The sequence below is a fragment of the Corvus hawaiiensis genome, chromosome 6 (genome assembly GCF_020740725.1).
Source record: "Corvus hawaiiensis isolate bCorHaw1 chromosome 6, bCorHaw1.pri.cur, whole genome shotgun sequence".
Classification (NCBI taxonomy): domain Eukaryota; kingdom Metazoa; phylum Chordata; class Aves; order Passeriformes; family Corvidae; genus Corvus; species Corvus hawaiiensis.
Window position 1 is genome coordinate 63,504,836 of NC_063218.1, and position 23,078 is coordinate 63,527,913.

General features: G+C 43.8%; 1 protein-coding gene across 8 annotated transcripts in view; it reads left to right on the forward strand.

The window, feature by feature from the left end:
• ANO1 (anoctamin 1) overlaps positions 1-23,078 on the forward strand; it is a 73,092-nt gene that overhangs the window by 25,338 nt on the left and 24,676 nt on the right. For 4 of the 8 annotated variants that reach the window (XM_048307504.1, XM_048307503.1, XM_048307507.1 and 1 more), the window contains exons 2-10: positions 6,642-6,820; positions 9,394-9,720; positions 12,093-12,191; positions 13,174-13,325; positions 14,577-14,631; positions 17,078-17,129; positions 19,627-19,692; positions 20,189-20,244; positions 21,739-21,780. In XM_048307504.1, coding sequence (XP_048163461.1) covers positions 6,642-6,820; positions 9,394-9,720; positions 12,093-12,191; positions 13,174-13,325; positions 14,577-14,631; positions 17,078-17,129; positions 19,627-19,692; positions 20,189-20,244; positions 21,739-21,780 — 1,028 coding nt within the window. The remainder of the gene's footprint in view (positions 1-6,641; positions 6,821-9,393; positions 9,721-12,092; positions 12,192-13,173; positions 13,326-14,576; positions 14,632-17,077; positions 17,130-19,626; positions 19,693-20,188; positions 20,245-21,738; positions 21,781-23,078) is intronic. The other 4 variants (XM_048307509.1, XM_048307508.1, XM_048307511.1 and 1 more) reach the window with 1 other exon arrangement.

A 23,078-nucleotide genomic window follows, 5' to 3' on the forward strand; every position in this document is an offset into this window, starting at 1 on the left:
ATGAGCATCATAAACCTTCAAAGCATAATTAACATGATTCACGAAGCATGGATTCAGTGGCTCTCCCAAATCTAGTTTTGTTTCCACCATAGCCTTGAGCAGAGTTTTAGTGCTGATTTTTGTGCAATAGCAACAGAAGCAAATAATATTTTTCTGATGTCTGGCAGAAGAGGAGTGCTTAATTTAGGTGTGTTAGAAATATGTATGAAAGCAGATTTACTTAATAGAGCATTAAATAGCTGTTGGTAGTTGTGGGGAAAAAAGTGAAATTTGCCTTGGGATGGGGAGAGGCTTTATGTGTTTTTATAAAATGTGAGCTTTGACGAGGTCTAATAAACAGGCAGTAGTGTTATGGTAGAATTTGTATTTTCCGGTCCTTTGCATGCTGTTGAAAATGCCATTTCAATCAAAATGTTCATTATCTTTACAGGTTTTAGGTGGTTTTGCTCTTTGTTTTTACATTTCACAAGGCGTCTGTCAGATCAGACGTGTTCAAGGCCAGGGCTGCATCCTGCAAACAGGGTAAATTAATCTTTAAAAACAAAAATAGATGGGCAGGAATAAAAAATGATGTCATAGCTGTGTGTGTCCTTCTAACCTGCTTTGAGTATGTTGATGATAATAATAGATCAATAACTTTAAAGCTGTAGACAGCCTTCCAGGAAAGCTGCAGCCCCGCTGCAGAGCCCCACCATTCTCAGTAGTGAGGAACAGAGCTAAGCCAGCTGATCATCCACATAATCCTACCAGGAGCTGAAGCTTTTCCACCCATGTGACTCCCAAGCACCAGACACAAGAGTGTCTGAATGGGCTCTGCCCTTCAGTGTGAGTTGTCAGCACCAGGTACATCAAGGCCATCCTGCTTTGAAAGTATTTCTCTTCTGCAAAGGAAACTGTCCATGGAATCCAAGATTTATTTCACTGTTTGAGCTTTTTTTTTTTTAGTGGATTGGGTCATAACATCATGTTTGATTCAGTAAGGTAAAAACCACCACAGACCTCGGCTACAAGTTTTTAAATAAATGGAAAAGCAGAGGAGATGGGTGGGTTCCAATGTGTCTTACTTAGCGTGGTGTTGGAGAAGATGAAGGAGGTAGGGAGTGACCTTTCTGCAGATGGATGGACAGGAGGTATCAACATCCCTAGAGGTGTTAGATTTGCCCCAGGGGAGGTGCGCTGCCTTTTCCAGCAGCCGGTGGGTGGTAGAGTGAAACCTGCTGCCTCTCCAGGAGCAGCGCAGCTCCAGGCAACATCTGGCTGCTCGCAGCTGGAGAGGCAAGGGAAATTTACATCAAATGGTCCCAGATGTGGCTCTGATCAGCACCTGGTGTCAGGACTTTGGGCAGAACAAAAGATCAGGACGTGTGTGGGTGTTCCTTGGAGAGCACCACAGCTTCTGTCCCGCCTGCTGGTCTGGGGCCAGTGCCTCGTAAACAGGTGTCAGCATCCCAAAAAAAGAACTGTCCTCCTTGCCAGCAGCGGGTATCCTCGCTGGCATTCCAGCATCCTCACTGGCATTCCCGGGCACGGCTCCTCGGGCCAGCAGGAATGACCTGCTGGTCGGGAACGAGACCTGCTGCTGCTGGGGTGGCCCTCTGAGCCTGCCCGGCACTTGCCTTGTTTGTCCAGGGGTTTTGGCCTCCAAATCTGACGGTCTTGGAGTATATCAGGAGGTGGGGCAAGAAAAAGGGGAAGCGATAGGTGAGTCACTTGTGAGGATGACTTTTTTGCTTCTGAGGATTAACCTCTAACTCGGAATTTGGGGGATACGGGAGTTGGAGAACTGGGTGAGAACGTGCTGAAGGAGAATCCTGCTGCTAGGGGGCAATATGCAGCAAGCAAAACCCCACTGAAGGCGTTTTATCTCAGTATCTTATCAAACTTTTTCTTCAAGAGCTTAAATCCAAAAGCTATCCAACATATTGCACACGCCAATGTTCTTTTCTGCAGAAAGATCATATTATAAACAAATAATCAACCTTTACCTACAGACTGTGTGTGTTTCTTTTAGAATATGTATAAATATGTGTGTGTGTGCATGGTTTTCTTTATACACATCCTCATTACCTGCATGATTCTATCCTAGTTTTGGATTCTATCCTAGTTTTTATAAAGAAAAAAGATAAGGGCGTGGACATTTAAAAGCCTTGAATCACATGGTCTTGTAACTCTCCTGCTGCTTCCCTTTTGGGAACAGCTGGGACAGCTAACTCAGAGGTCTTTGTGACTTTTTTTTGTTCTCCCACTTTCTTAAACATACTCCCTAAAAAGGAAAAGAAGAGGAAACAAGAAAAAAGAAAAACAAAACAAGGGAAGGCAGTTTCAGTGACATTACTGGTTTCAGGTTGAGCAGGGAAATAGCTCTTCATTTGTTTAGATATACTCGTGCTGACTTGATGATGCTCATTTTAGAACTAGTGCAGGGTGTTTCTCTAAGAGTTGGGTTGTGTGAGTGCAATTTTTAAATTCATTTTAATGATAAAAATAATTTTTGCTGGGGAATATTCAGTGGCTATGCATAATTATGATTATAATGGTAATGGCTGATTGAGTCATGGAGAAAATACATCGGCTTCCACAGCAGGTTTTTGGTTCTGTTTCACCTGGTCTTCAACATCCAATGAAGAAGCATTGTCTGAGTGAGGGAAGGTTACAGCACAGCATGCCAAATTTCAGTGGTGGAAAAGCTGTCATTAATTAATTAGTGTTAATTTTTGCAAGATGAGGTTGGGAATTTTAACAGCTGCGACTGAAATTTGAACAGGGGAGGAAGTGGTTTCGAGTTTGAGGGATTTCTTTTTATTAGTTCAGTCTTGTCTCCCATATTGTTCAGAGTGAGAGCCTCAAGCATGGGTTTGACTCCGTGTCCCAGGAATATTAGGGACTTCTGCTGACTCTAAGTCAGTGGGGTTTTGAACAACATCAGCTGTGGATGCAGAGGAGAAAGGGTGGATTGGTTTTATGGCTGTGTTGAAACACATTGAGTGCTTCTTCAAGTCTTTGTTGTAGTGTCTTCTGCTTAATAAATAGAAGAGAGTGGGTTAGTCAGCATTAGAAGGCAGCAAAGGCAGCGTTTTCACAATGCTCTCCTCTTTCAGCTCCCAGCAAAGAGATTCGGATGTCAGACTAGCTGAATTAGGACATTATTGCTCTTTGCACGCCTCACCTTACCTCTGCTATCTTGCCATAAATAATTCTGAACATGAATTTATTTTGTGATTAAATTATTGTCCTTGTTTAATACGATTAACATAAAATATTCATGGTTTTAAGTCTTCGAAATGCTCTACTCCATGTAAAAAAGAGGTTTTGTGTTCTGCAACAGAAGGCTTTGACCTCTGCCAAATCAGCACAAGTGAATTGGTTGTAATCCCTGGGTGTTTGTAATTACCAAAGTGGTTTGGATGGCTTTACTTGGTATTAAATCCTGACATCATCCTTTAGTGCAGAAATCAAATCTGGTGTAATTAAGATTATATCAAGAAAGCTCTCCCAATTCACGTATTTTCCAGTATGATCATAATAAACCAAAATGGTATGATTCACTGCCTACCTGAAGCACTTGTTCTTTCCAATATTGCCAGGCTACTGATGTGTAAACACAAATGTAAATATCTGCTTGTGTCGGGGAGGGAGGGGCGATTGTTTGGGCTTGCACAATGGTGCTGAATCATCTGAGCAGGTCTCCTTGCTCTGTGCTGGGACTTCACAAACACTGCTTGGAAGTGCAGCCCCAGAGCACAGGGAGGTCCCTGGGGCTCAATGAAGCTTGTGATTTTCTCCTCGGAGCCTATTCTGTCCCTAAACAAGCACTTTTCAGTTCACAGGTCCATTATTCAGCTTCACAGTCACTAAAAGGCGCTTCTCTTCTAATACCCTCTGCAAAATGCTGACGTAACTGGGCTTTACTTAGTACACGTGTGAAAAAAGAGGGGAAAAAAGGAGAGGACTTTTACAGCACTTAATCCACTGTTTCTACAAAGTTGTTTCTGGCCTCCTTCCGAATAAAAATGCAGGTTGTTATGCTTATGAAGTTCCAGAAGCTGTATTATTTTATGAGTATTTTGCAGCCACAGAATAAAGGCTTGAGTACAGAGGATACAGCAGCTGACCACACTTGTTTCAGTTGCCCTTGTTCAGGGAGCCTGCCCGTGTGTGTCTGTGTGTTGGGAAAAAGAGACCATACATAGGTAGGGAATTACTACAAACATTCCAGCTGCTGCCATGAGCCAGCGGATTTTTGGCTGCATCTCTGTATTACTCCCAAAATATCCTCTTTAACTGTTACAAATTGCTGTTCAAGCAGCTCGCTGCGTTTGGTGGTGCTGCCCCAAGATCTCACGAGTGGTATCTGTTCTGGTGAGAATTATTGGAGAGTTTTGAAGGAAAGCCAAGGAGAGCAGCCCAGATCTGCAAAGGTGTGGGTGTTAGATGCTGTGCACATGAATGTGTAAAGGGCGCTTGCTGCCCAGGTTTTACGGTAAGGTGACGATGTTAATGAGCACTGGAGTTCCTATGAAAGCAGCTTGGGGCGGCAGATTGCCCAGAACTGAAATGAGCAACAAGCTCGTGGCGTCGGCAAGTTCCAGAGAAGCACAACTGCAGATTCCACAGAAGCATGGCTTTCATAACAGTAATGTTTACCTTTCTCTGGCTGATAAGCTCAGGAGATGTGCCAGGGCTTCGCTTGCATCTTCCTCCTCTGCCTGCTGCGGGTGTCCGTGCTGGCTCCTGCCTCGTCCCCGCGAAGAGCCTGATCACCAGTGCAGGGATTAGTGCAGTGCCCTCCCAACACTCATATTGGGTGAGGTTGCTTGAGGCCAGGTGTGGTCAAGCTCTGACCTTCTCCAGGGATGGACGGAGATTTGTAGCTTCACTGGTTTCCTTCCCCATCGTGTGATCACTCTTGTTGTTAGAGAACTGAGATTTTTTTAATGTTTGGTCATAATCTCCCTCATTGCAACTTATGTCTGTAGCCCCCCACCCTTTCCTCATGCACCTGTGAGAAGAATCTGATGCCTTAGGTTTTAACTTTTGTATTTTTCAAATCCTGCACTGCCCAGTGTGTAACTCTGAAGTTCCTTGTAGCTGTTCACTTCTGCTCTCTCATGCTTGGTTAAACATAACAAAGCCTCTCCAGGCCTGCTCTCCAAGGACACCCAGACTGTCCTAGGCCCAAAAAGTATAAACCAAAAGCCTTTGAGAGGGGGGTAAGATGAGGGGAATTACATCATAGAACTGAAGCTTTAATTGGAGAATTAACCCTGCTATGCAAATGAACCAAACCTATAAAGGTGTGAAGAACTCGTGAGCTGCTGTCCATCTTGGGGTCCATCTTGGCAGTGGCCTCTGGCTCCCCAGGGGTACCTCTGAAGGCCTTTCAAATAAATACCCACCTTTATTCCCTTGTTCTTGTCCAGTCTCTGTTTTTAGGTGGCCTCTCAAGGCATCAGTTCTTTCTGGGGTGCTAAAGAAATAAAAAATATGGAAGTTGAAACCTAAGGCATCAAATCTGGTCCTGCTGTGTCTCTACCTACTCAGCTGGTAGGTGAAGGCAGGAATGGGAACCCCTCATTTGCCTTCCTTTCTTTGGCCTGCAGAAGTGGGGGACTTTTTTTGGGTTTGCATTTTTCCAGCCTGTCAAGACCCCTTGAAATGGCAGCCTTGTCCTCCAGCTTATCAGTCCTGCTCCTCAGTTTCACATCATCTGCAAACTTGCTGGGGAGTGAGATTTTCCTTGTTTCTTTCCTCAACATTATCCCTGAACTTCAACCAGACCCAGACAGGGAACTTGGTTGCATGTTTTTGTTGTTTGGGAAAGCTAATTTAGTGTCCATAACCTCTACAATACTTGCTTTATCTTCACTCTTCAGACGAGCAAGCCCTGCTCCTGTGTGGTTTAAAAAAAAAAGGGTACAATGCTGCAGTCTTTTATTTCAATGTCAAAATTAATAAAATCTTGGAATACTTTGCCTCCTGTTGCTTGTATAAGTGCCCATATGCAAACAACAGTTTGCATTCTGTCACTTATCTGGTCGCTCGGTTCGTAATGAAACTCTTATATTAAATCCTTTAGCCTATCTGTGTACTTAAACAGTAAGTGGAAACAGTTCTGTCTTCATCAGAAGCAGTTTGAGAGGGAGAACCCCCCCAGATTTTCAAAACTGCTTAAATAAGAATGGTTCAGTAAATCAGATGCAGAATGTAGGTACTTGAGGGGAAACCCTTGACTTAGTTCTTCAGCATGAACAAGTTAAAGGAGAAAACGCCTTCTGAAAAGGGGAAAGAACTGTGGCACCTATCCTCATCAGCAGTTTTCCTCTTTCCCCCTGCTTTTTTCCTTCTCTTGCCAAGAAATACAATCATTCCATGAGCCCACAGAGTGAAAACATCCTGAGACACCAGTGCAGGATAAAAGTTAACTGAACACTCTTCCTCTGGAGGAGGAGGAGACCCAGGTAGGGCTGAAGAGGGCTGAAGAAAGCTGAGAAGGGAGGCAGGGAGAAGGGGTGGGAGCCCTGCCCAAGGGCTCATTGGCAGGAGAAGGCAGGCACAGGATACATTTCAGCTTTTGGGTGGCACTGGGAGGAGCAAGTGTTGGGATTAAAGTGTCTTGATAAAATTGTTCCCTTTCTTCTCAGACGCAGACAGCGAGTTTCATGGGGTGGATTTTCTGCCAGAAGATCTCAGTGAGGCTCCAGTGGAGACAGGAATGAGGGTGAACAAGAAATACTCCTGCCTACCTGCTGAGGAGAAGGGCATCCACATCATCAACATCCGAGCGATCGAGGACATCGGCTATGACCAGCACGAGAGCACAGTGAGTAATCACGGGCCTGCTGGGCCAGAACAGGCACGCTGCACTTCACCCCTCAGCTCATTTCTCATCCTCTCCACTCCCAGGATGCTCTGAAATCCCCTCCCTCCGTTTTCCCAAGGTGCTGGGAAGGATTGCCACCAGGCACTGTCCATGCTGGTGTGCTGGGGGTTGTTCTTGGCTGTGTGAGAAAGGGAACCTGGTTTCACCTGTAGCATAAAAAGGGGCTGACTCTTCTCAGAGTAAGGAATCTGGCAACAAGGCTGTGCCAACCTTCACATCTTCTTGCCAGTGCAGAGGAGAACAGAAGAGAATGCCTAAAATTTTATGCAAAAGCCATTGTTGACATAGGTAACATTAAACTGATCCTCTCCAGCACACAACAGAGATCAGATTTCCAGTGTCATTTACTGCTCCTCAGTTAAATTCCTTAACGCAGATTTTAGAGGAAGTCAGTAATATGAATACCCATTGTGATTACGAGTTGGTTATGTAATAACCAACCTAAAAACGAGTTTATTAAGGTGGAGTGGGCTATACAAGAGATTCACTGGGGAAGGAGGAACCTGAAAAAGCAGCATGTGATTTATTGTGCTTGTGCTTAAAATTAGGATGGAGCATGGAGGAATGATTCTGTCAGGGTGTTAAAATCCTCCTGCTGTGGTGAAACTGAAATGTCTTTTCTCTGTCTCATTCACAGCTGAAGGGACATGGCCTAAGTCAATGCAACTCCATTTAAGCACAGCAGCACTGCAAGAGAACAGGGGGCCCATGAGTACCTTTCAGCATTTATACCCCATCCTTAAAATAATCTGACCATTAATTTCTTTAAAACAGAACCAAGTTTTTCGGCTGCTTCCTGTTTGCAGTGGGATATAGCTATTCTCACGTATTAATGAATCTGTTGAGGCTTTAGTAGCCACAGTGGTGGTTCAGCCAGGTTTTTCAGAAGCTGCTGTTTAACTAATTAGTAAGATTGACACATCTTAAAGAAAAATTAAACACAATCCAGTTGGTTGCCATTTGTTAATGTTTTGTTTCTGTAGAAATTTGCGTAAGTGAGTTGCCTGCCACAAGCAGACTGTCAGCTTGCTTTGAAAAAAGTGTTCTGAATTCACAGGTACGTGCCATTAATCACAAAGCAATTGGAAAGCAAGAGTTATCAATGGTCTTTTACATCAAAGTTATGCTTAAGAACTAAATGACAATATCTAGATAGGGCACGAACATGAACAGCCTGTGCCCTGAAGAGTTTGGCATGGCTAAATAACCTTCCCTGTTTTCATGGAACAGGAAATAGAGGCAAGAGGACAAAGAGTGAACTCCAAGGTGGCACCAAATGCTGTACTATTTTATTATATATTTATTAACTTGGTGCAAAGGGTTTAGGTTAAATGGGAAAGAGGAGCAAGATCCTAAAGGAGAGAGAAGCAGAGAGCAAAGGCTATCTAGAATAACTTACATTCCCTGTTGTATGTATGAAGTAAGCAGGTGTGCACATCCCAAATAGATGTTAGCATTTTGCAACTGATGGCCTCTTGCTCTCTTTTGGAGCACAAGTCCTTTTCCTTTCATGGAGGATGGACATTCTTCTATAGACTTAAAAGCCAGAAAATTTCCTTGGTTGCTGAAAAGCCACTCCTGTGATGAGCCTTTTTTGTAAAAACAAAGGCCAGTAACTAGTGAATTTTCTTTCTTTTCTTTTTTTTAATAGTACGTGGATCTCCAAGGGTAGAATTGTGGATTATGCATGAGAAGTGTTATACAAGTAGAAATAAATTAATTGTTAGTACCTTTTTGTTTGCTTGCTTGTTTGTTTCTACACTTGGCCTGTGCAGTTTTCAGATAAATGCTTGGAAATGAAATTGTGTTTTGAGTCTTACCTTTCATGTATCTTGCAATGCTTACCCAGCATTAACTCAGGCTGGGAATAAAGCCATTGCCACCAAGAGATTGCATAGTGACATGGGTTTTATAAGTGGGAAAAAGAAGTGGTGAACTCAATAAGCAGTGACCCCACTTCCCTGGCTACTTTCCATGCGCGTTTTTGGCCGTGCTGCAGGACCAGCTGGCTCCCTTCAGTCTGTATCTAAGATGATCTCTTTCTCAGATGATACAGACTTGCAATGATAGATAAGAGAAGTGAGAAATGTTTCCACACGATATTAATCTATTTGTCAGAATTGCAACATTGCACATGTCATGGGTGGAAAAGGACAGACGATCTTAGTGGCGATTAACCCCCGAAGGAGAAGCTCAAACCCACCAAGTAGCTGACTTATGAACCAGTGTGCTGCTGATTAGATTAAATCCCAGTCATTTAATCTATTTATTCCAGGCCAATAAAACCCCAGCTGGCTATCAGTAAAATTAAAGGTGTTAACTTGCAAAAACTTTTGGAGTAAGTAGCATGGGGGGACTCCTCCCACCTGCTGCCTGTCTGGAGAGAGGGCATCGTGTGCTCCAGGCAAAAGGAGCTTTGAGAGGAGAGGATGGTCTGTCTGGTGCTTGTGCTGGGGTGTGCAATCATTATTTTTCTCTCTCCTTCTCTCCACACCCCCATTCCCCACTTCCAGTTATTAAATTCCCTATCCAAAAATCCGGATGCTGACTGCAAATACGGGCTCTACTTCAGAGATGGCAAGAGGAAAGTGGACTACATCCTGGTTTACCACTACAAGAAGTCCTCAGCCGGGAAGACTCTGGCCAGGAGGGCTCAGCAGAATGATGCCAGTGTCCGAAGCACCAAGCAGGACCAGCCCCTTCCAGGGAAGGGCGTGCAGCTGGAGATGGGGGAGAGTGAGACTCACATGGATTACCACGAGGACGACAAGAGGTTCCGCAGGGAGGAGTATGAAGGGAACCTCGTGGAGGCTGGGCTGGAGCTGGAACGTGATGAAGATGTAAGGATCCATTTAAAAGGGTTAAAGATAGAGAGGGTAATTGGTGGCCAGGCCCTGGGGGGGTGCTGAGCCGTCCCTGCGAACCTGGCTCTGATCGAGGTTGCACAAGCTCAGCTCTTGCAGGATTTGATTGCAGTTCTGGCAGTCAATGCCATCCTCACCCAGTGATTTAGTTGGCTGCACAGGAGTGTGACATGGTATTATAAATGCCCCACTGAGGTGAAGTTCCTGGCTTTTCTTGGCCAGGATTTGTGGCACATCCACCATTGCAACACAGCTGTGTCGTGCTATCTGGAAGTGAGGCTTAAATTGCTCTGAACACTGATCCCAGTTTGGTGGGTTTACAGTATGCAGTGATTTGGATCCCCTGGTAATTCCAGTTCTGAGAAAAAAAAAAAAAAAATCTGATACAGGCAGCATCATCTTTATTCCTCAATATAGGCTCGAGGAGAATTAAATTTGTTCAGGAGGCTCTGGTCCACGCTCCTGCTGGGGCATGTGGGTCTGCCTTACAGTTTGCTCTTTCCATTCCTAGATGTGAACGGTACAGCTTGTAACGTCTTCCACCTGCACCCTGAAAACAAGATATTCTATTAAAAGCCCATTAGACGGTATAAAAAATGATGTATGTGAAGTGCTGCCAGTGTGTGATTAGCAGAAATAGACACAGCAGTATTAATTTCAAAGAAAGCTGCTACAATTATCTGACCCAACCAATGTGCCTCAGACTCCTGAGAGAGAGGGTAAACATTTATGCTGGTTTTATTTACAGGATCCAAAAGCTGAGGTAAACATTTCAACCTGGGAACAGCCTGCTAAAAAATAAATCTGTCACCTATTCCTCACAAATTGCAGACATTTATATCTTTTATATATTACGTGTATGTCATATATATATTTAACATGGTACAATGCAACAAAACCCCAAAACCTTTCCCTGCTCTGTCTTCCAGTGAAAATCAGACTTGCTTTCTGTCCAGCTTGCAGGTTCCTGTAGGAAACTGGGAGTTGGCAGGTGCCAAGTCATGGATATTTAAACCCTTTGCCAGATGGGAGATTCCACCTATGACATGTAATATGATTTCAAATGATGCAGAAGGGCACAGGGGTCAAGCCAGGACACTGTAAAAGAGAGGGAACCCTGTCCTTTCAGTGCAAGACACCAAACCACATGAGGAAAGTCTAGCGATGAAAGCAAGACTCGGGGATTTACATCAGCTTCCACATCCAGCACATCCATGCAGGGGGAAAGATCTGCAGTCAGTTGGGCCTGAAAAGCCACAAAGCTGCTTTGGAGACCTCACTGATTCCAAAAGAGCAAAGGCTTCTTAAACAGATGGTGTTTAATAAATCACTTAAGCTCTCTTCAGTGAAATGGCTGGATGGTCACACACAAAGAATTGCGGTCAGCGGCTCGATGTCCACAAATAATTGATTAAAACAAGGCCAGGTTGGACAGGGCTTGGGGCAGCCTGGCCTGTCCATGGCAGGAGTGTTGGAACTGGATGATCCCTAAGCTCCCTTCCAACCCAAACCATTCCATGGTCCTCTGAGTAACCAGTTTCTAGAAAGCTGGTGAGGATATAGCTGTGTGAAAGCTAGTTATTGTAATAACTGAATTGGTGCAGCAGCAAGATTAGAAAGATTCATTAAAGTTCATTTCTCTTCTGTTTGCTGAATGCCTCCTGGTTGGAAATTGTTTGTCCAGTGCCTTTGGAACGGTTGCTCCAGGGGGAGCAAACATGGGCGTATGTGGGAGTGCCAGGAGCAAACATCCATGTCCGGCCCTCTAGAACGCAGCTCAGAGAATTACTGGGCTGCAGGCAAACCACCAATGTTGCCATTAACTTCTATCCTCCTTTTTCTTTGTTCTGTGGAGTTATTCCTGCCAGTTTTCCTAATTACAATGCTTTAATGGAGATACTCACATTTGATTCTGAGGCTGCTGCTCTGAGGTATGAGCAGCTCTCAGGAGGCAGCAGGGGCTCTCTCAGCAATTACAACACACTCACCAAATCACACCATTTTGGTTGGATGCCTCTGCTTCAAATTTAACTAGCTCAGCCTGTATTTGTGTCCACAGTCATCAGCTTTTATTTCCCAAACAGTTTTTATCTGTTTAACCTTGTGGTAATTGCTCTGGGAGACAATAGTGTTTTTTGAGTCACGTTCCATAGCAGTTCAGCACAGTGAGGTGTTCAATGGTTGTCCTGTTGTTAGAAACCAACTCTCTCAAACAAATGAGATTTATCATGGTGGCACTGATGGACTGTTTGTTCCTTAACTATGTATGAATCACAAGGGGTAATATATTTAATTTCCTCTCATCAGTAACATTTTCCCCTGCTTTTTTTTTTTTTTTTCCTGTTAAGACTAAAATCCATGGGATTGGATTTGTAAAAATACATGCACCGTGGAATGTATTGTGTCGAGAGGCGGAATTCCTTAAGCTCAAGATGCCCACAAAAAAGGTCAGTCCTGGTCTTCTTGTTTTCCTCAAGAAGGCATAGTTTAAACATTTGTTCCTCTCAGAGCACCTTGAAAATGCAGACTTCTCTTTCCACGAGTACTTTAAAAACAATTAACTAATGTGCACCAAAAATGAAAGTCACAAATGTACTTGCTTGGGGCAGCAGAGAGAAAAAGTGAAAGGAGGAATGGAAATGAAGAATTTCTGGCTGCTACCACTGTCTGTACATGATGAGAGTGATTTCATCCTCAGTCTGTTTTAAAAGAAGAGGTTGCAATTGATGGTGACATTGTGTGTGCATTTTGGACGCTTTTTTCTCACCTGAAGACTGCTGAAAATGAACACAAGGATAAGAATTTGTCTCGCCAGGTTTAGTGACTATTCCTATACACAGTCAGTCATGTTTGCAGGAGCTGGGGCCACTCTACCACAAAATAAATTACCTTTCAGAATATTTGAAATATCATTAAAGGAATGACAGTGTATTTTCATCAATTCTAAATCACCCATGATTGATAGATAGATAGATCGATAACTACCTGCTCAGTGAGCACAGCTCAGAGATGGATTAATATTTAAACACAGACTAAGTGCAGGTCCCAGACTGCACAGGGAAGTCCATAATGGAGCAAGAGACAGTCTCCAAGCCCAGCATCATTTATTACAACACTAAAACCACACTTTCGGTTTGGATTTCATATTAATCCCCATTATTGCTTCACTTACCAGGGATTTTAATCAGAAGAACAATTAGATAAAAAAGTCTGTTGCAATCCTGTGGTTCCCTAACCCTTGGTTTGACTTTCCCATCCCTGTCTTTCTGGATGATTTCAAGAATGTAAACCCCACTCCTCAACAGTTTATTGTGATACATTTATCTAATTGCTGGTTTATTCCTTGCAGTCCACTCTGACCTATGGATAACCAAAAAGCAGTGAAGTTTTACTGGTTTCTTGGGGTTTTTTCTCTCTTTGCCCCCTCAGATGTATCAGATCAACCAGACCCACGGTCTCCTGAAAAAGATTAATTCTGTAATTCAAAAAATAACAGAGCCCATCCAGCCAAAAGTAGCAGAACACAAACCTCAGACGGTGAAGCGCCTCTCCTACCCCTTCTCCAGAGAGAAGCAGCACTTGTAAGTGAATTTCCCTAAATATCCATGTCTGCAGGTTCCAGCCTCCCTGAGAGCAGCTCAGGCACCAGGGGGTGAACGGGAACATGAACACCAACACTTTGGTGGGCATTGCTGCAAAGAATATTTCCATTTTGCAGTAAATGTACTTCTTGGGGGATTTTGGGGCTCGCTGTTGAGGAATGAGTCTTTGTAGAGAAATCTCTGTGTGTTGTAGCTGCTGTTGTGGCACATAATGCACATCTGTATAACTGTACACTTTATCTGTCAGGCTGCCAAAAGGGGTTTATAATGTGGTTTATAATAGTGTGGTTTATAATGCTTGGTAAAACTTGTAGCCAGAGATGTGGGTTGATGAATTTCAGAATAATTTAATTTATCTGGTGTGGGCAGCTGACACAGGTAGTGCCAACCAAGCCTTGCCTTTGAAGTGCTGTGAAGTCAGAGGTGGCTTTGCCATCGATCCCAGATCAGCAAGAACAGCTGTAAATGTGGGTGTAGGGGAAAAAATCATGAGGCAAAGCCCCGCCAAAGCTACTCCTGCCCTGGATTGCTCTGCTGCTGCTCTTCCCTGGCCAGCATCCCAGAGGAGTCACTTTGAAGGCCGTGTTAATGGATGTGCCAGCTGGAACAAACAACAATCCCGGGGCAGGATCCCTTCCCTGCACACACAGGGATTTTAGTGCTTCATCCAGAGATGCAGAGCACTGGTGGGGTTGGGCCAGTCAATGTGTGTGACATCTTGGCCTGGCCTTGGGCTTGCAGGAAATGTGTTTGTGTGTTTGCTGAGTGTGGGGTGTTCCTGGAGGCTCAGAGAAGGTCCAAAAGATGCTCCTGAGGGTAGACATGGATGGGCCTCACACTGTTTGCAGGTGGCTTTTCCAGTGAGACCACCTGTGTCTCTGCTGAATAGGGGAGAAAACAGCAGCCTCACAGGGAAAATTAAAGATCATGAGGGGAAATTCAAGGCCAGCAGTGGTCAGGGATTCAACTTAAAATGAGCACCAACATTCTCTTTTGTGCTGAGAAACCTATAAAGACATAAAAACAGTGAAATGTATAAGCAGCCTCTTTAAAGTGTATGAGCTGGGTTGGACTTGCTTTTTAACAGGGTTTCTACAAGCTGTTCTTTAATGTGAGCTCTGAGACATCCCCAGGAGAAATGAAAATATTGAAGGGGTCAACAAGAACAGGAAATTACTGACTACTTTTTTTTTTCCTGACCTAATGGGCTTCCTTCTAATCTTTTAACAGATTTGATTTGTCTGACAAAGATTCCTTCTTCGACAGTAAAACGAGAAGCACTATAGTAAGTTCTGCCTATAAATAATTTATGGTGGATATTGCCTCAGTGGTGGTGTTAACAGCTTTAGAACAATGCCTGTTCAAGTTTATCTTTCTTAACCAAATGCCAAGGATCTCCTGTGCCATCAGGTACTGAAATTATAAAGAAAGCACTTCCAGATTTAGTGCTGAGTAGTGTTTGATGCTAACAGGTCGCTGCCTTTTGGAAAATAATTTGGATCTTCTTTCTAGTTCACAGGTAATTTTCTTAGTAGAGATATCACCAGCTGGGAATATTTAGATGTTACCACTGGTTCTGCCCACCAGCTGCCTGCACCCATGACTGGTTTAACTTTTTGTAGCTGTACATTGTTCTTTTTGCAAAATGCTGGGAAATATCCCGAGACAAATTCCAACGAAACAGCCGGGTATTCACAGGGAGTATTATTTATAGTTTTAGGGGGAAATTCTCTGTAATGGTATTGAAAGTGTTGAGGTTGATGGCTTTTATCTGACTTCCAGAACATAAAATAGAGCTGGGGAAGAAGGTGTAGCCTCATTTGTAGCCACCAAGGAGGAATGGAAAGGCCAGCTCATGTGACATGCAGGGCAGCTGGAAGGGGCCGTGCCAAGCAGGCCTGGCTGCAACACATTTCAAAGGATAACGGGGACTCTTTGCCCCATTCCCCTGCTCCTAACTGGTGCCTTGGAATGTGACTGCCAGCGTGCTTTTATCTTAGACTTAACATCAGCCTTTTGGGATGCCAAGTGGTTTCCAAAAGAGCTTATATCCCAGTCATAGCTGCCTTTCATTGCTGTGGTGATAAGGGGTGTGAGATATCCCACTTCCCTTTCCTGCTCTGAAATTCCAGTGTATTCCACAGGGCAGTTCCCCTCCAGCTTGAAGTGCAGGGGTTTGATGTGAGCACAGGTTATGGTGGCAAGGTGAGCTGGACCAGGGGAGGCAGATGCAGGAGCACAGAAACGGGGAAGGAAAAGGCAAACATTGATTCAGTTTATTTGCAAATAAAACATTCAACTTGAGATTGGGAAACCAAAAAAAAAAAGCCTGGGTTTTGTTTGTAGGCTTTCTTTTATATGTCCGGATGTATGGTAAAAAATCCTTGTAAGTGCAAGGAACTTAACAAATGAAGAGTTAAATTTCATGGCAGACTGAGCAAGGCAGCAAGACAAAATGGCTCCATGGGACAAGAGGATGAGCAAGACTGACTGAAAAATGGACTGAAACGGGAGCTCAGAGCAGAGGCTGAGAGGAAAGGGAGGGACAGGGGTTTTTTAAACGACTGGAGGAACACTGGGCATATAACAATAGTGCTGCTGCTGTGCTGCTTTGTGTGAAATCCCTGTAAATCACCCAGTAATGAAGAACATATTGAATGTTTCCCAACACCATTTTATTCTGTGTGCACTGCTGTTTGTATTCTTCTTTCTTAAAGTTCTCCCCTGCCTTTCTCATATGTATTTTTGAACCGCAGTGCAAATATTGACCCTCCCGCCTACTGCAAAATGAACAGGAATCTAGTCACTACCCGTGAGTCTTTGATGAATAGAAACTAAGCCAAAGACCTTTTAGTTATTAAAAAAGAAAATAAAAAAAATATTATATAACTGGAGATCTCTCTGTGACAGCCGTTTAACTCACTGGGGTTACAAGACGACAGACGGACGAGCTGTGGGACTTGCCCCGGATGCCCTCACTTGCTTCCTCCAGTGAATTGAGCAAGAGTCGAGTTAGCACACGGATTAGGGAGCTGGGAAACAGCCCCCAGCTCCTCGGACAGGCCAGGCACTGGGCAGGAGGTGCCTTTGCTCCAGGTTTCCCTGTGCTGCCTGCTTGCCTCGCCCCAGAGCATCGCTGCACGGCAGCAGCCGAAAGCTGAACCTTGCGGGCAGCCTGCTGAGCTGTGCAAAGGTTACTCGACAATAAATGCAATAAATCCCAAAATAAATACATCTGTTTTGCCACCGGGGTCAGGCAGGCTCAGAGATGTTAAGGTCAGCCTGTGTTAGCCCAGTTTGATAAACGGCTGCGTGCTGTGTACACGCTGTGAGCCCGGAGCTCTGCTTGGGTCCTTGGGATGGAGCCAGCCTGCGCCCTCAGAGGCGAGGGAAGAGCTGCTCCAGGTGGAAGAACACCCCTGAGCTTTGATCAGTGGCTAACATGAGCAAAAATAGCATTTCTGTTACGCCAGGGGGTAGATGTAACCCTGTTTGCCCCCATCAATTCCCTCGGTGGCTGACTATTTAGCTAAGCTTTTCTCTCCTGTACAGAAAGCACAGTACAGAGAGCTCCGAGCCCTGCTCTCCTGAATACCATGACTTTTATTAAAGAATGATGACTTCATCGACATCTTGGTTTGGCCAATATTTGAGCTGTACACAAAAAGATCGTGCTTTTCACTGGCAGTGTCTGAAGTAACCCTTTCCTCTCTTTGCTTCTGCTTCTGTAGGTTTATGAAATATTGAAAAGAACGACGTGTACCAAAGCAAAATATAGCATGGGTAAGGAACTTTATTTAGCTTTAAGATCAATATCTTTTTCAGGTATTGAAAATAATTGCATGTCGTAAATGGCTGTGGAGTTTAGGTTTTTCCCCTGCTCTCTAATTTGATGTATGTGGATGTAATTGTTTTATTTGGAAATTTAATGTAATTTATGTAGCTGTTTGACATTTTTTCAAATGTGAATTTATAGATTTGACTCTAAATTAAATGGTAAGTGAGCACATAGCCCCTGCAGGGCTGGAAGGTGACATAAACCAGCAGATGAGATGTGTTCTGTGTCCTACACTTCCTAAAATGCATGAGGGTATTTCCATGAATTCCAACTGCAGTGGAAGTCTGTGGCTTGGCCCATTCCTTTCAAGCAGGAACCCCACGTTTTATGGTGCCATGGTTTTCCAGTGACTTGAGTGAAATGGTCTTGACCGATGACCATCCTGAGTGGAACTGAGATGAGCCTCATGGAACAGCCAGGGGCCAAAGCTTGCACTGGAACTGGGCACCTCAGCCCTCGGAACAGGTGCTGCAAGTCAGGGGATGTGAAGTTTGTACTGCCACGACCAAGAGCTTTAGGATTTCAGCCTTAGAGTTTGTGCTGTAAGAATTAAACTCATAAGAAAGATGAACTGCAAATCAGGCCACCTTAAAGATTTGTTGGCAGCTGATCGTGCTCAGCTGTTATATACTTTATTTTCTACATCTCATGATGCACAGGTATACACTTGGCTGTGGGACCAAAGCTAACAAATAGTTAATTGTAAATCCAAACAAATAAGGTGGAAGAGTGAATTCCCAAACAAAGCGAGAAAAGTGCATGAACATGGAAGAAAATGTTTGGTGACTGTTGAAATCTGTTACAGCGTTTATTTGCCTACAAGCAGTTCAATAAAACAATGGGAACTTGAATTACAGGTAGTTCTGTTCAATATTGACCCATCAGCTGCTTAGAAAGACATCAAATAATAGACGAACAATTACGCCACAAATTATTTCCATGCTTTGCCTTTTGTGTCGAAGTTGCAACACACAATGCACAATTGTTGACTCCTTATATACACTAAAATTTGGTGTCCAGCCAGTATTAACAGAAGTGCTGTTCTCTGTAGCATGGGAAATCCAAATTATTGTGTGACTTTCAAGACCCTTTCCGAGTCTGGTGCTGGATCATTTTCACTGGAAATTACGTCTTTGGACTCTTGAAAGGGGAAGGTCACACAGCTCAGTTTGAATTCTTCCCTTGGAACTGGTTTCTCAGTTGAGTATTTTTTTTTTCCCCAGAAAATGGGAAATACAGCAGGGATTAGTTGAATAGGGAAGACAGTAATGGATGGTAGTGTGTTGGGATTCCTGGGTGGTTCTTCTACCTGAGACTGGCAAGGCCACACAATATTGCTAATGAAAATGCCATCAGGCCAGCCCAGCATAACTCAATCAGCTACTTTGTGTTCCAGGGCTGGAATGCTGGGTTACAACCCAGCAGAGGTGGCAAACAGATTTAAACAAACACAGATAATGCTGCAGCACTGCTGCCCAGCAGGAAAAAGGCAGCTGCCCAGGGGAACACTGCAGCCTTTGTTATTTATTAGGAAAATTTGTGAAAATGTGGATCTGTCTTCACTGTTAAATCCAGATCTGAAGAAGGGGACTATGTAGCTCTTCTCACAGCCCTGGGAAAATAATTTATCTGCTCACCAGTTGTTTCTGCCAGGAGTGTGGAAACATTTGCAGACAATTCATAGACCTGTATAATCTTAAATAAGGCTTTGAAAATTAATGATACCGCAAGATACTGAGCACTCCTGGAGCTGCTCCTGCAGCAGGTGATTAGTATCTCGAAAATGTTAATGAACTTGAACAATCCTCATTTGAAGAGCAATCAAAAATGACTCTACAGTGAGCTGGTTCCAGGTTCATAGTCGTTGTTCCTTCAAATCCAGTCCCACACTCTTTTCTTAGCCATGAACTGATGGGCAGCATGGAGCACACTGTACACCTCATTTTTCTTTTCTTTTTTTAAGTCCTTTCAAATCCTCCCCAATGCCAGTGGCCAGATTTATAGATACATATTTTTTTTTCAGTTGGCATTAATCACTGTCGCCCTGCACAAAGACAAGTGATTGACTTAGCTCTGACTCAGCACCCAAAACTGGTTCATTCCATCCCCAAATGTGTGTTCATGAGCGACATGGCACCTCCAGACGTGGTGAACAGAATTGGAAGTAGCTCTATTAAAGCCAGCAGCTGCTGGAGGAGAGAACATTAGGGAATTAATGAGCTACAGCCCTCCAAAGGTCCAGGTCCAGCCACCTTTGGGAATGGTGCAGTGCTCCTCCAAACTTCCACACCAACTCCTCCCTCTGACCCCTGGTTAAGGAGCGACACCACCCCTGGGAAAGGCAGGACTCCTCCCAGTCCCTTGTGCCACAGACATTTAATAGATGAAGCACTAATTGCTTTCAGCCTCATGCATGTCACTAATAAACGGCTGTGTAAACAGGGAAAGGAGAGGGAAGAAAGAAGGAAACTGCCCTTTTAAATAAAAGACGAAAATGTGGTAAATATGGTAAGTATTACGCCAAGGTCTTCGCAAAGGCTTTCCCTACAATTTCTCTGATCAATCTGAAACCTGAATTCAAAACTTTGCGTGGGTGATGCGTGTGGATGTGTGTTCCCCTGTGCCATCAATTCCAGCCACATTCTCCTTGTGATCCAGCCTTCTGCTGCACTTTCAAATCTTCAGGCTTGCCTTTAAATCAAACTGACTTTTCAGAAAATGTAATTTATTTTAATGACTAATTTCAAGTCATTGGCTTCTAATTCTTGATTCTCAAATATATATGACTTCCTCTTGCTCTCTGCAGTTCTCCATTTCATAAAATGAGTCATGTATAATAACCTATATGATTAAAAATGAAACTACCTGGAAAGGAATGAGATGGCAGCAAAATCATTATCTGATCAAATGGCTGTTATTTTGAGGGAAATCTCCTGGAAGGATGATGAAGTGAGGCTGTCTAACCTTGAAATTATAAATAACTATTATGTCTTTATTTTTCAAGGGATCACCAGCCTGCTTGCCAATGGAGTTTACAGTGCTGCATATCCTCTGCATGACGTAAGTGATCTCGCGCTGTATTTTACACGTCTGCTGTCTGTCACCAGGAAATCCCTTGTGTGTGACGTGTTGGTGGCATCATCCCAAACATGACTGACTTCCTTCTCCCTTATGTCAGGACTGCAGTAACTTCTGCAGGTTGTTTCCATCCCTCTGCTCTCTTTTAAGGAATTCCACACCTCTGTTCTCTGTCTGATGATCATAAATTTGAACGTCAGAAGAGTTGTTTCAGTGTTTTAGCAAATGAAATTCCTCTGTTGTTTCCTGACCTTCTGCCTCCAAGATCTCTGGCACCAATTCCAGGAACCACATTCATTCCCAGGGCACCAAGGAGCTGGTTCTCTTGGCCACATCCCCCTGCAGAGGTGTCAGTAGCTGTGTGTCTGTGCAACCAGGAAAAACCATAAGCAAGGATCTGAAGTCCCATATTCCATGGGACTGGATGTGATTGCAGACCTTCCTACTGATGAAATCTGCTTCTGAGCAGCTCAGTGAGATGTCAAGAGTGTGTTCAGCTGTGGTGCTCATCGAGAGGGTCAGTGAGAGCTCAGGAATTCTGGTGGCACTCACAGCCAAGCGGGGACCCTCATCCTGTCAGAGGTGCACACAGCTGGGTGCTGGTGTCCTTCTGATTTAGAGGTTCAGGGTACAACTAGAACTGACAAACACATGCTCTTAGCCTACAGAAAAGCTTGGCAGATGTCAGGGGGACGTGGCAGTCATGCTGCTCCCTCCTCATGTACAGCCTGTGTGAGTGTCCAAGGGCTGTTGAGCCCAGTGCCCGTTTTCTGGCCTGGGATGTGAGGGTGAAGTGTGTCTTCCTGGCTTTCTGCTCCCCACACTCACACTGGTTTTAGGTGGGACTGTGAGAGCTTTATCTTGGAGCACCCAAGAACAGAGCTGCCTCTTTTTCTGCCTGATGTTTGTCATACATGTCAGGGCTCAAAAACTACAGCAGTGCCATGTAGAAATCGAGAAAGAAAGGTTGAATAAACTTCTCGTCGTGTTCTTGCCTCACATCTTTAGACAGCTACTGATAGTCTTGTATAGAAGTTATTTATTGCCTTCGTTTACTCCTTTATCATATCAAAAAATAGCTGCAAATTAAAACCTCAGCTCTAATCAGCCCTGAGTGTTTGGAGAGTCTGGAGAGGGAGCAGCTCTCTCAGCTGGTTTCTTCTCTTTGCAGCGGACTGAGCTGAACCCCAAATACCACGGCAACACCGCATCCTTTCCCTTGACATTTTTAGGCCACCTTTATCACTTATTCATTCCTTTTCCCCCCATGACAGACACTATTGCTCTTTCCTAATGTGCCCAACGACAGAAGACAAAGTGCGCCGTGACAAATGGGCTCCTAAAATACAGCGTTATTTTACAGATTGCTTTTTCTGGTTTTGATGCATTAAGTGAGTGGGAGACGTGGGTATGCAGGATGCAGAGCAGTTCTTGGCACAACCTGCTGGATGACACAGATTTTCTCTCTTTTTAAAGGGTGACTATGAAGGTGAAAACGTGGAGCCCAATGACAGAAAAGTAAGTTGATGCATGGAGGGGTTTAACATATTCACAAGAGTCCCAGCCTGAAGAGTCACCTGTTGCAATCTGGATATTTTTGCCAAAATCTCACAGAAAATGCTGCAAAAAGACACTAAATTCCAAGCAGTTTAAGAGAAAAAGTGTTTTCCAGTAGTGTGGATATGTATAAAGCACCCAGCTCAGTAATGACACATTTCATGCCACATTGGCAAGAATACTGACATATAACTCCTCTCAAAGTTCAGATGATGTCATTTTGGGCCCGCTCTGGAGAATATGCTCAGCCATCTTCTGGTGTCTGTATTGGGCATAAATCCTGCTTCAGGATCAGAGCTAGAGGAATGGGAGGGAGTGGCAATTGAAAACATAAGCATAAAAGTGATGGGGAAAGATAAATATTGAATATTTATCAGGAATAAGAGGTCCTCAGCAACATTTGATGTGTTCTCTGCAGCTAGAAGCTGCCCTGTGGATGTACACACTGAGGCATTGCATCACTTTCTGCTGAAGTTATGCTTTAAAATGTGGTTTTATTGTCTGTATAGTGAAAGACATAACGTTCATTGTGGTGAAACAAGTTATTAAAACAAGGAATAATACAAGTTATAAAACAAGGAATTCTCCCAAGGAAGAACTCTTCCTAAGGAAGTAGGAAGTACTACTTTATACTAAGGAAGTATGAGGAAGAAAACCAAATTTTTCAGCCTTTGTGGCAATGCTGATTTCTTAAATTCAAAGCTCAGTTACTGCATCCTCCCCATCACACTTCCCCAAAGAAGGGTGGCTTTTGTCTGTGCATCAGACAAAAACTGGAGAGGTGACAACCAGTTCTCTCAGGAGGAGCTACTAAATTTGGGTGTTGTATATGCTGGGCTTTCAGACCTGAAACTTTGCCTTCCCTGTTTGTTTCATGATATTTTTTTCCTCCAGAGAAATGCTCTGGTCATTCAGGTCGTAGGAAGAGCAGATTTAAAGAGCTTCAGGCTTTATATATAAAAATAGGTTCCCAAAATGGACAGTCTGCTAGTCCTTCAGGTGCAAATGGCTCATCAAAAGGCAGTGGATGTTATTTCCCTCCCTCTATTGATTTGTGTTAAAAATACCACACATCTGTCTTTTCATTATTAAGCAACACTTCGCTCAACTAAAAATAGCATATAAGTCCATGTTTTCTGAAAGAGTCCAGGTCATCTTCTTCATTGCTATTACTTCAAACCTCACAAATTCATTAATTTCTCGAGTTCATTGGGTGTTTGGAAGTGTTTACCTTGGCTTTTGACTTTCAGTTCCATCAA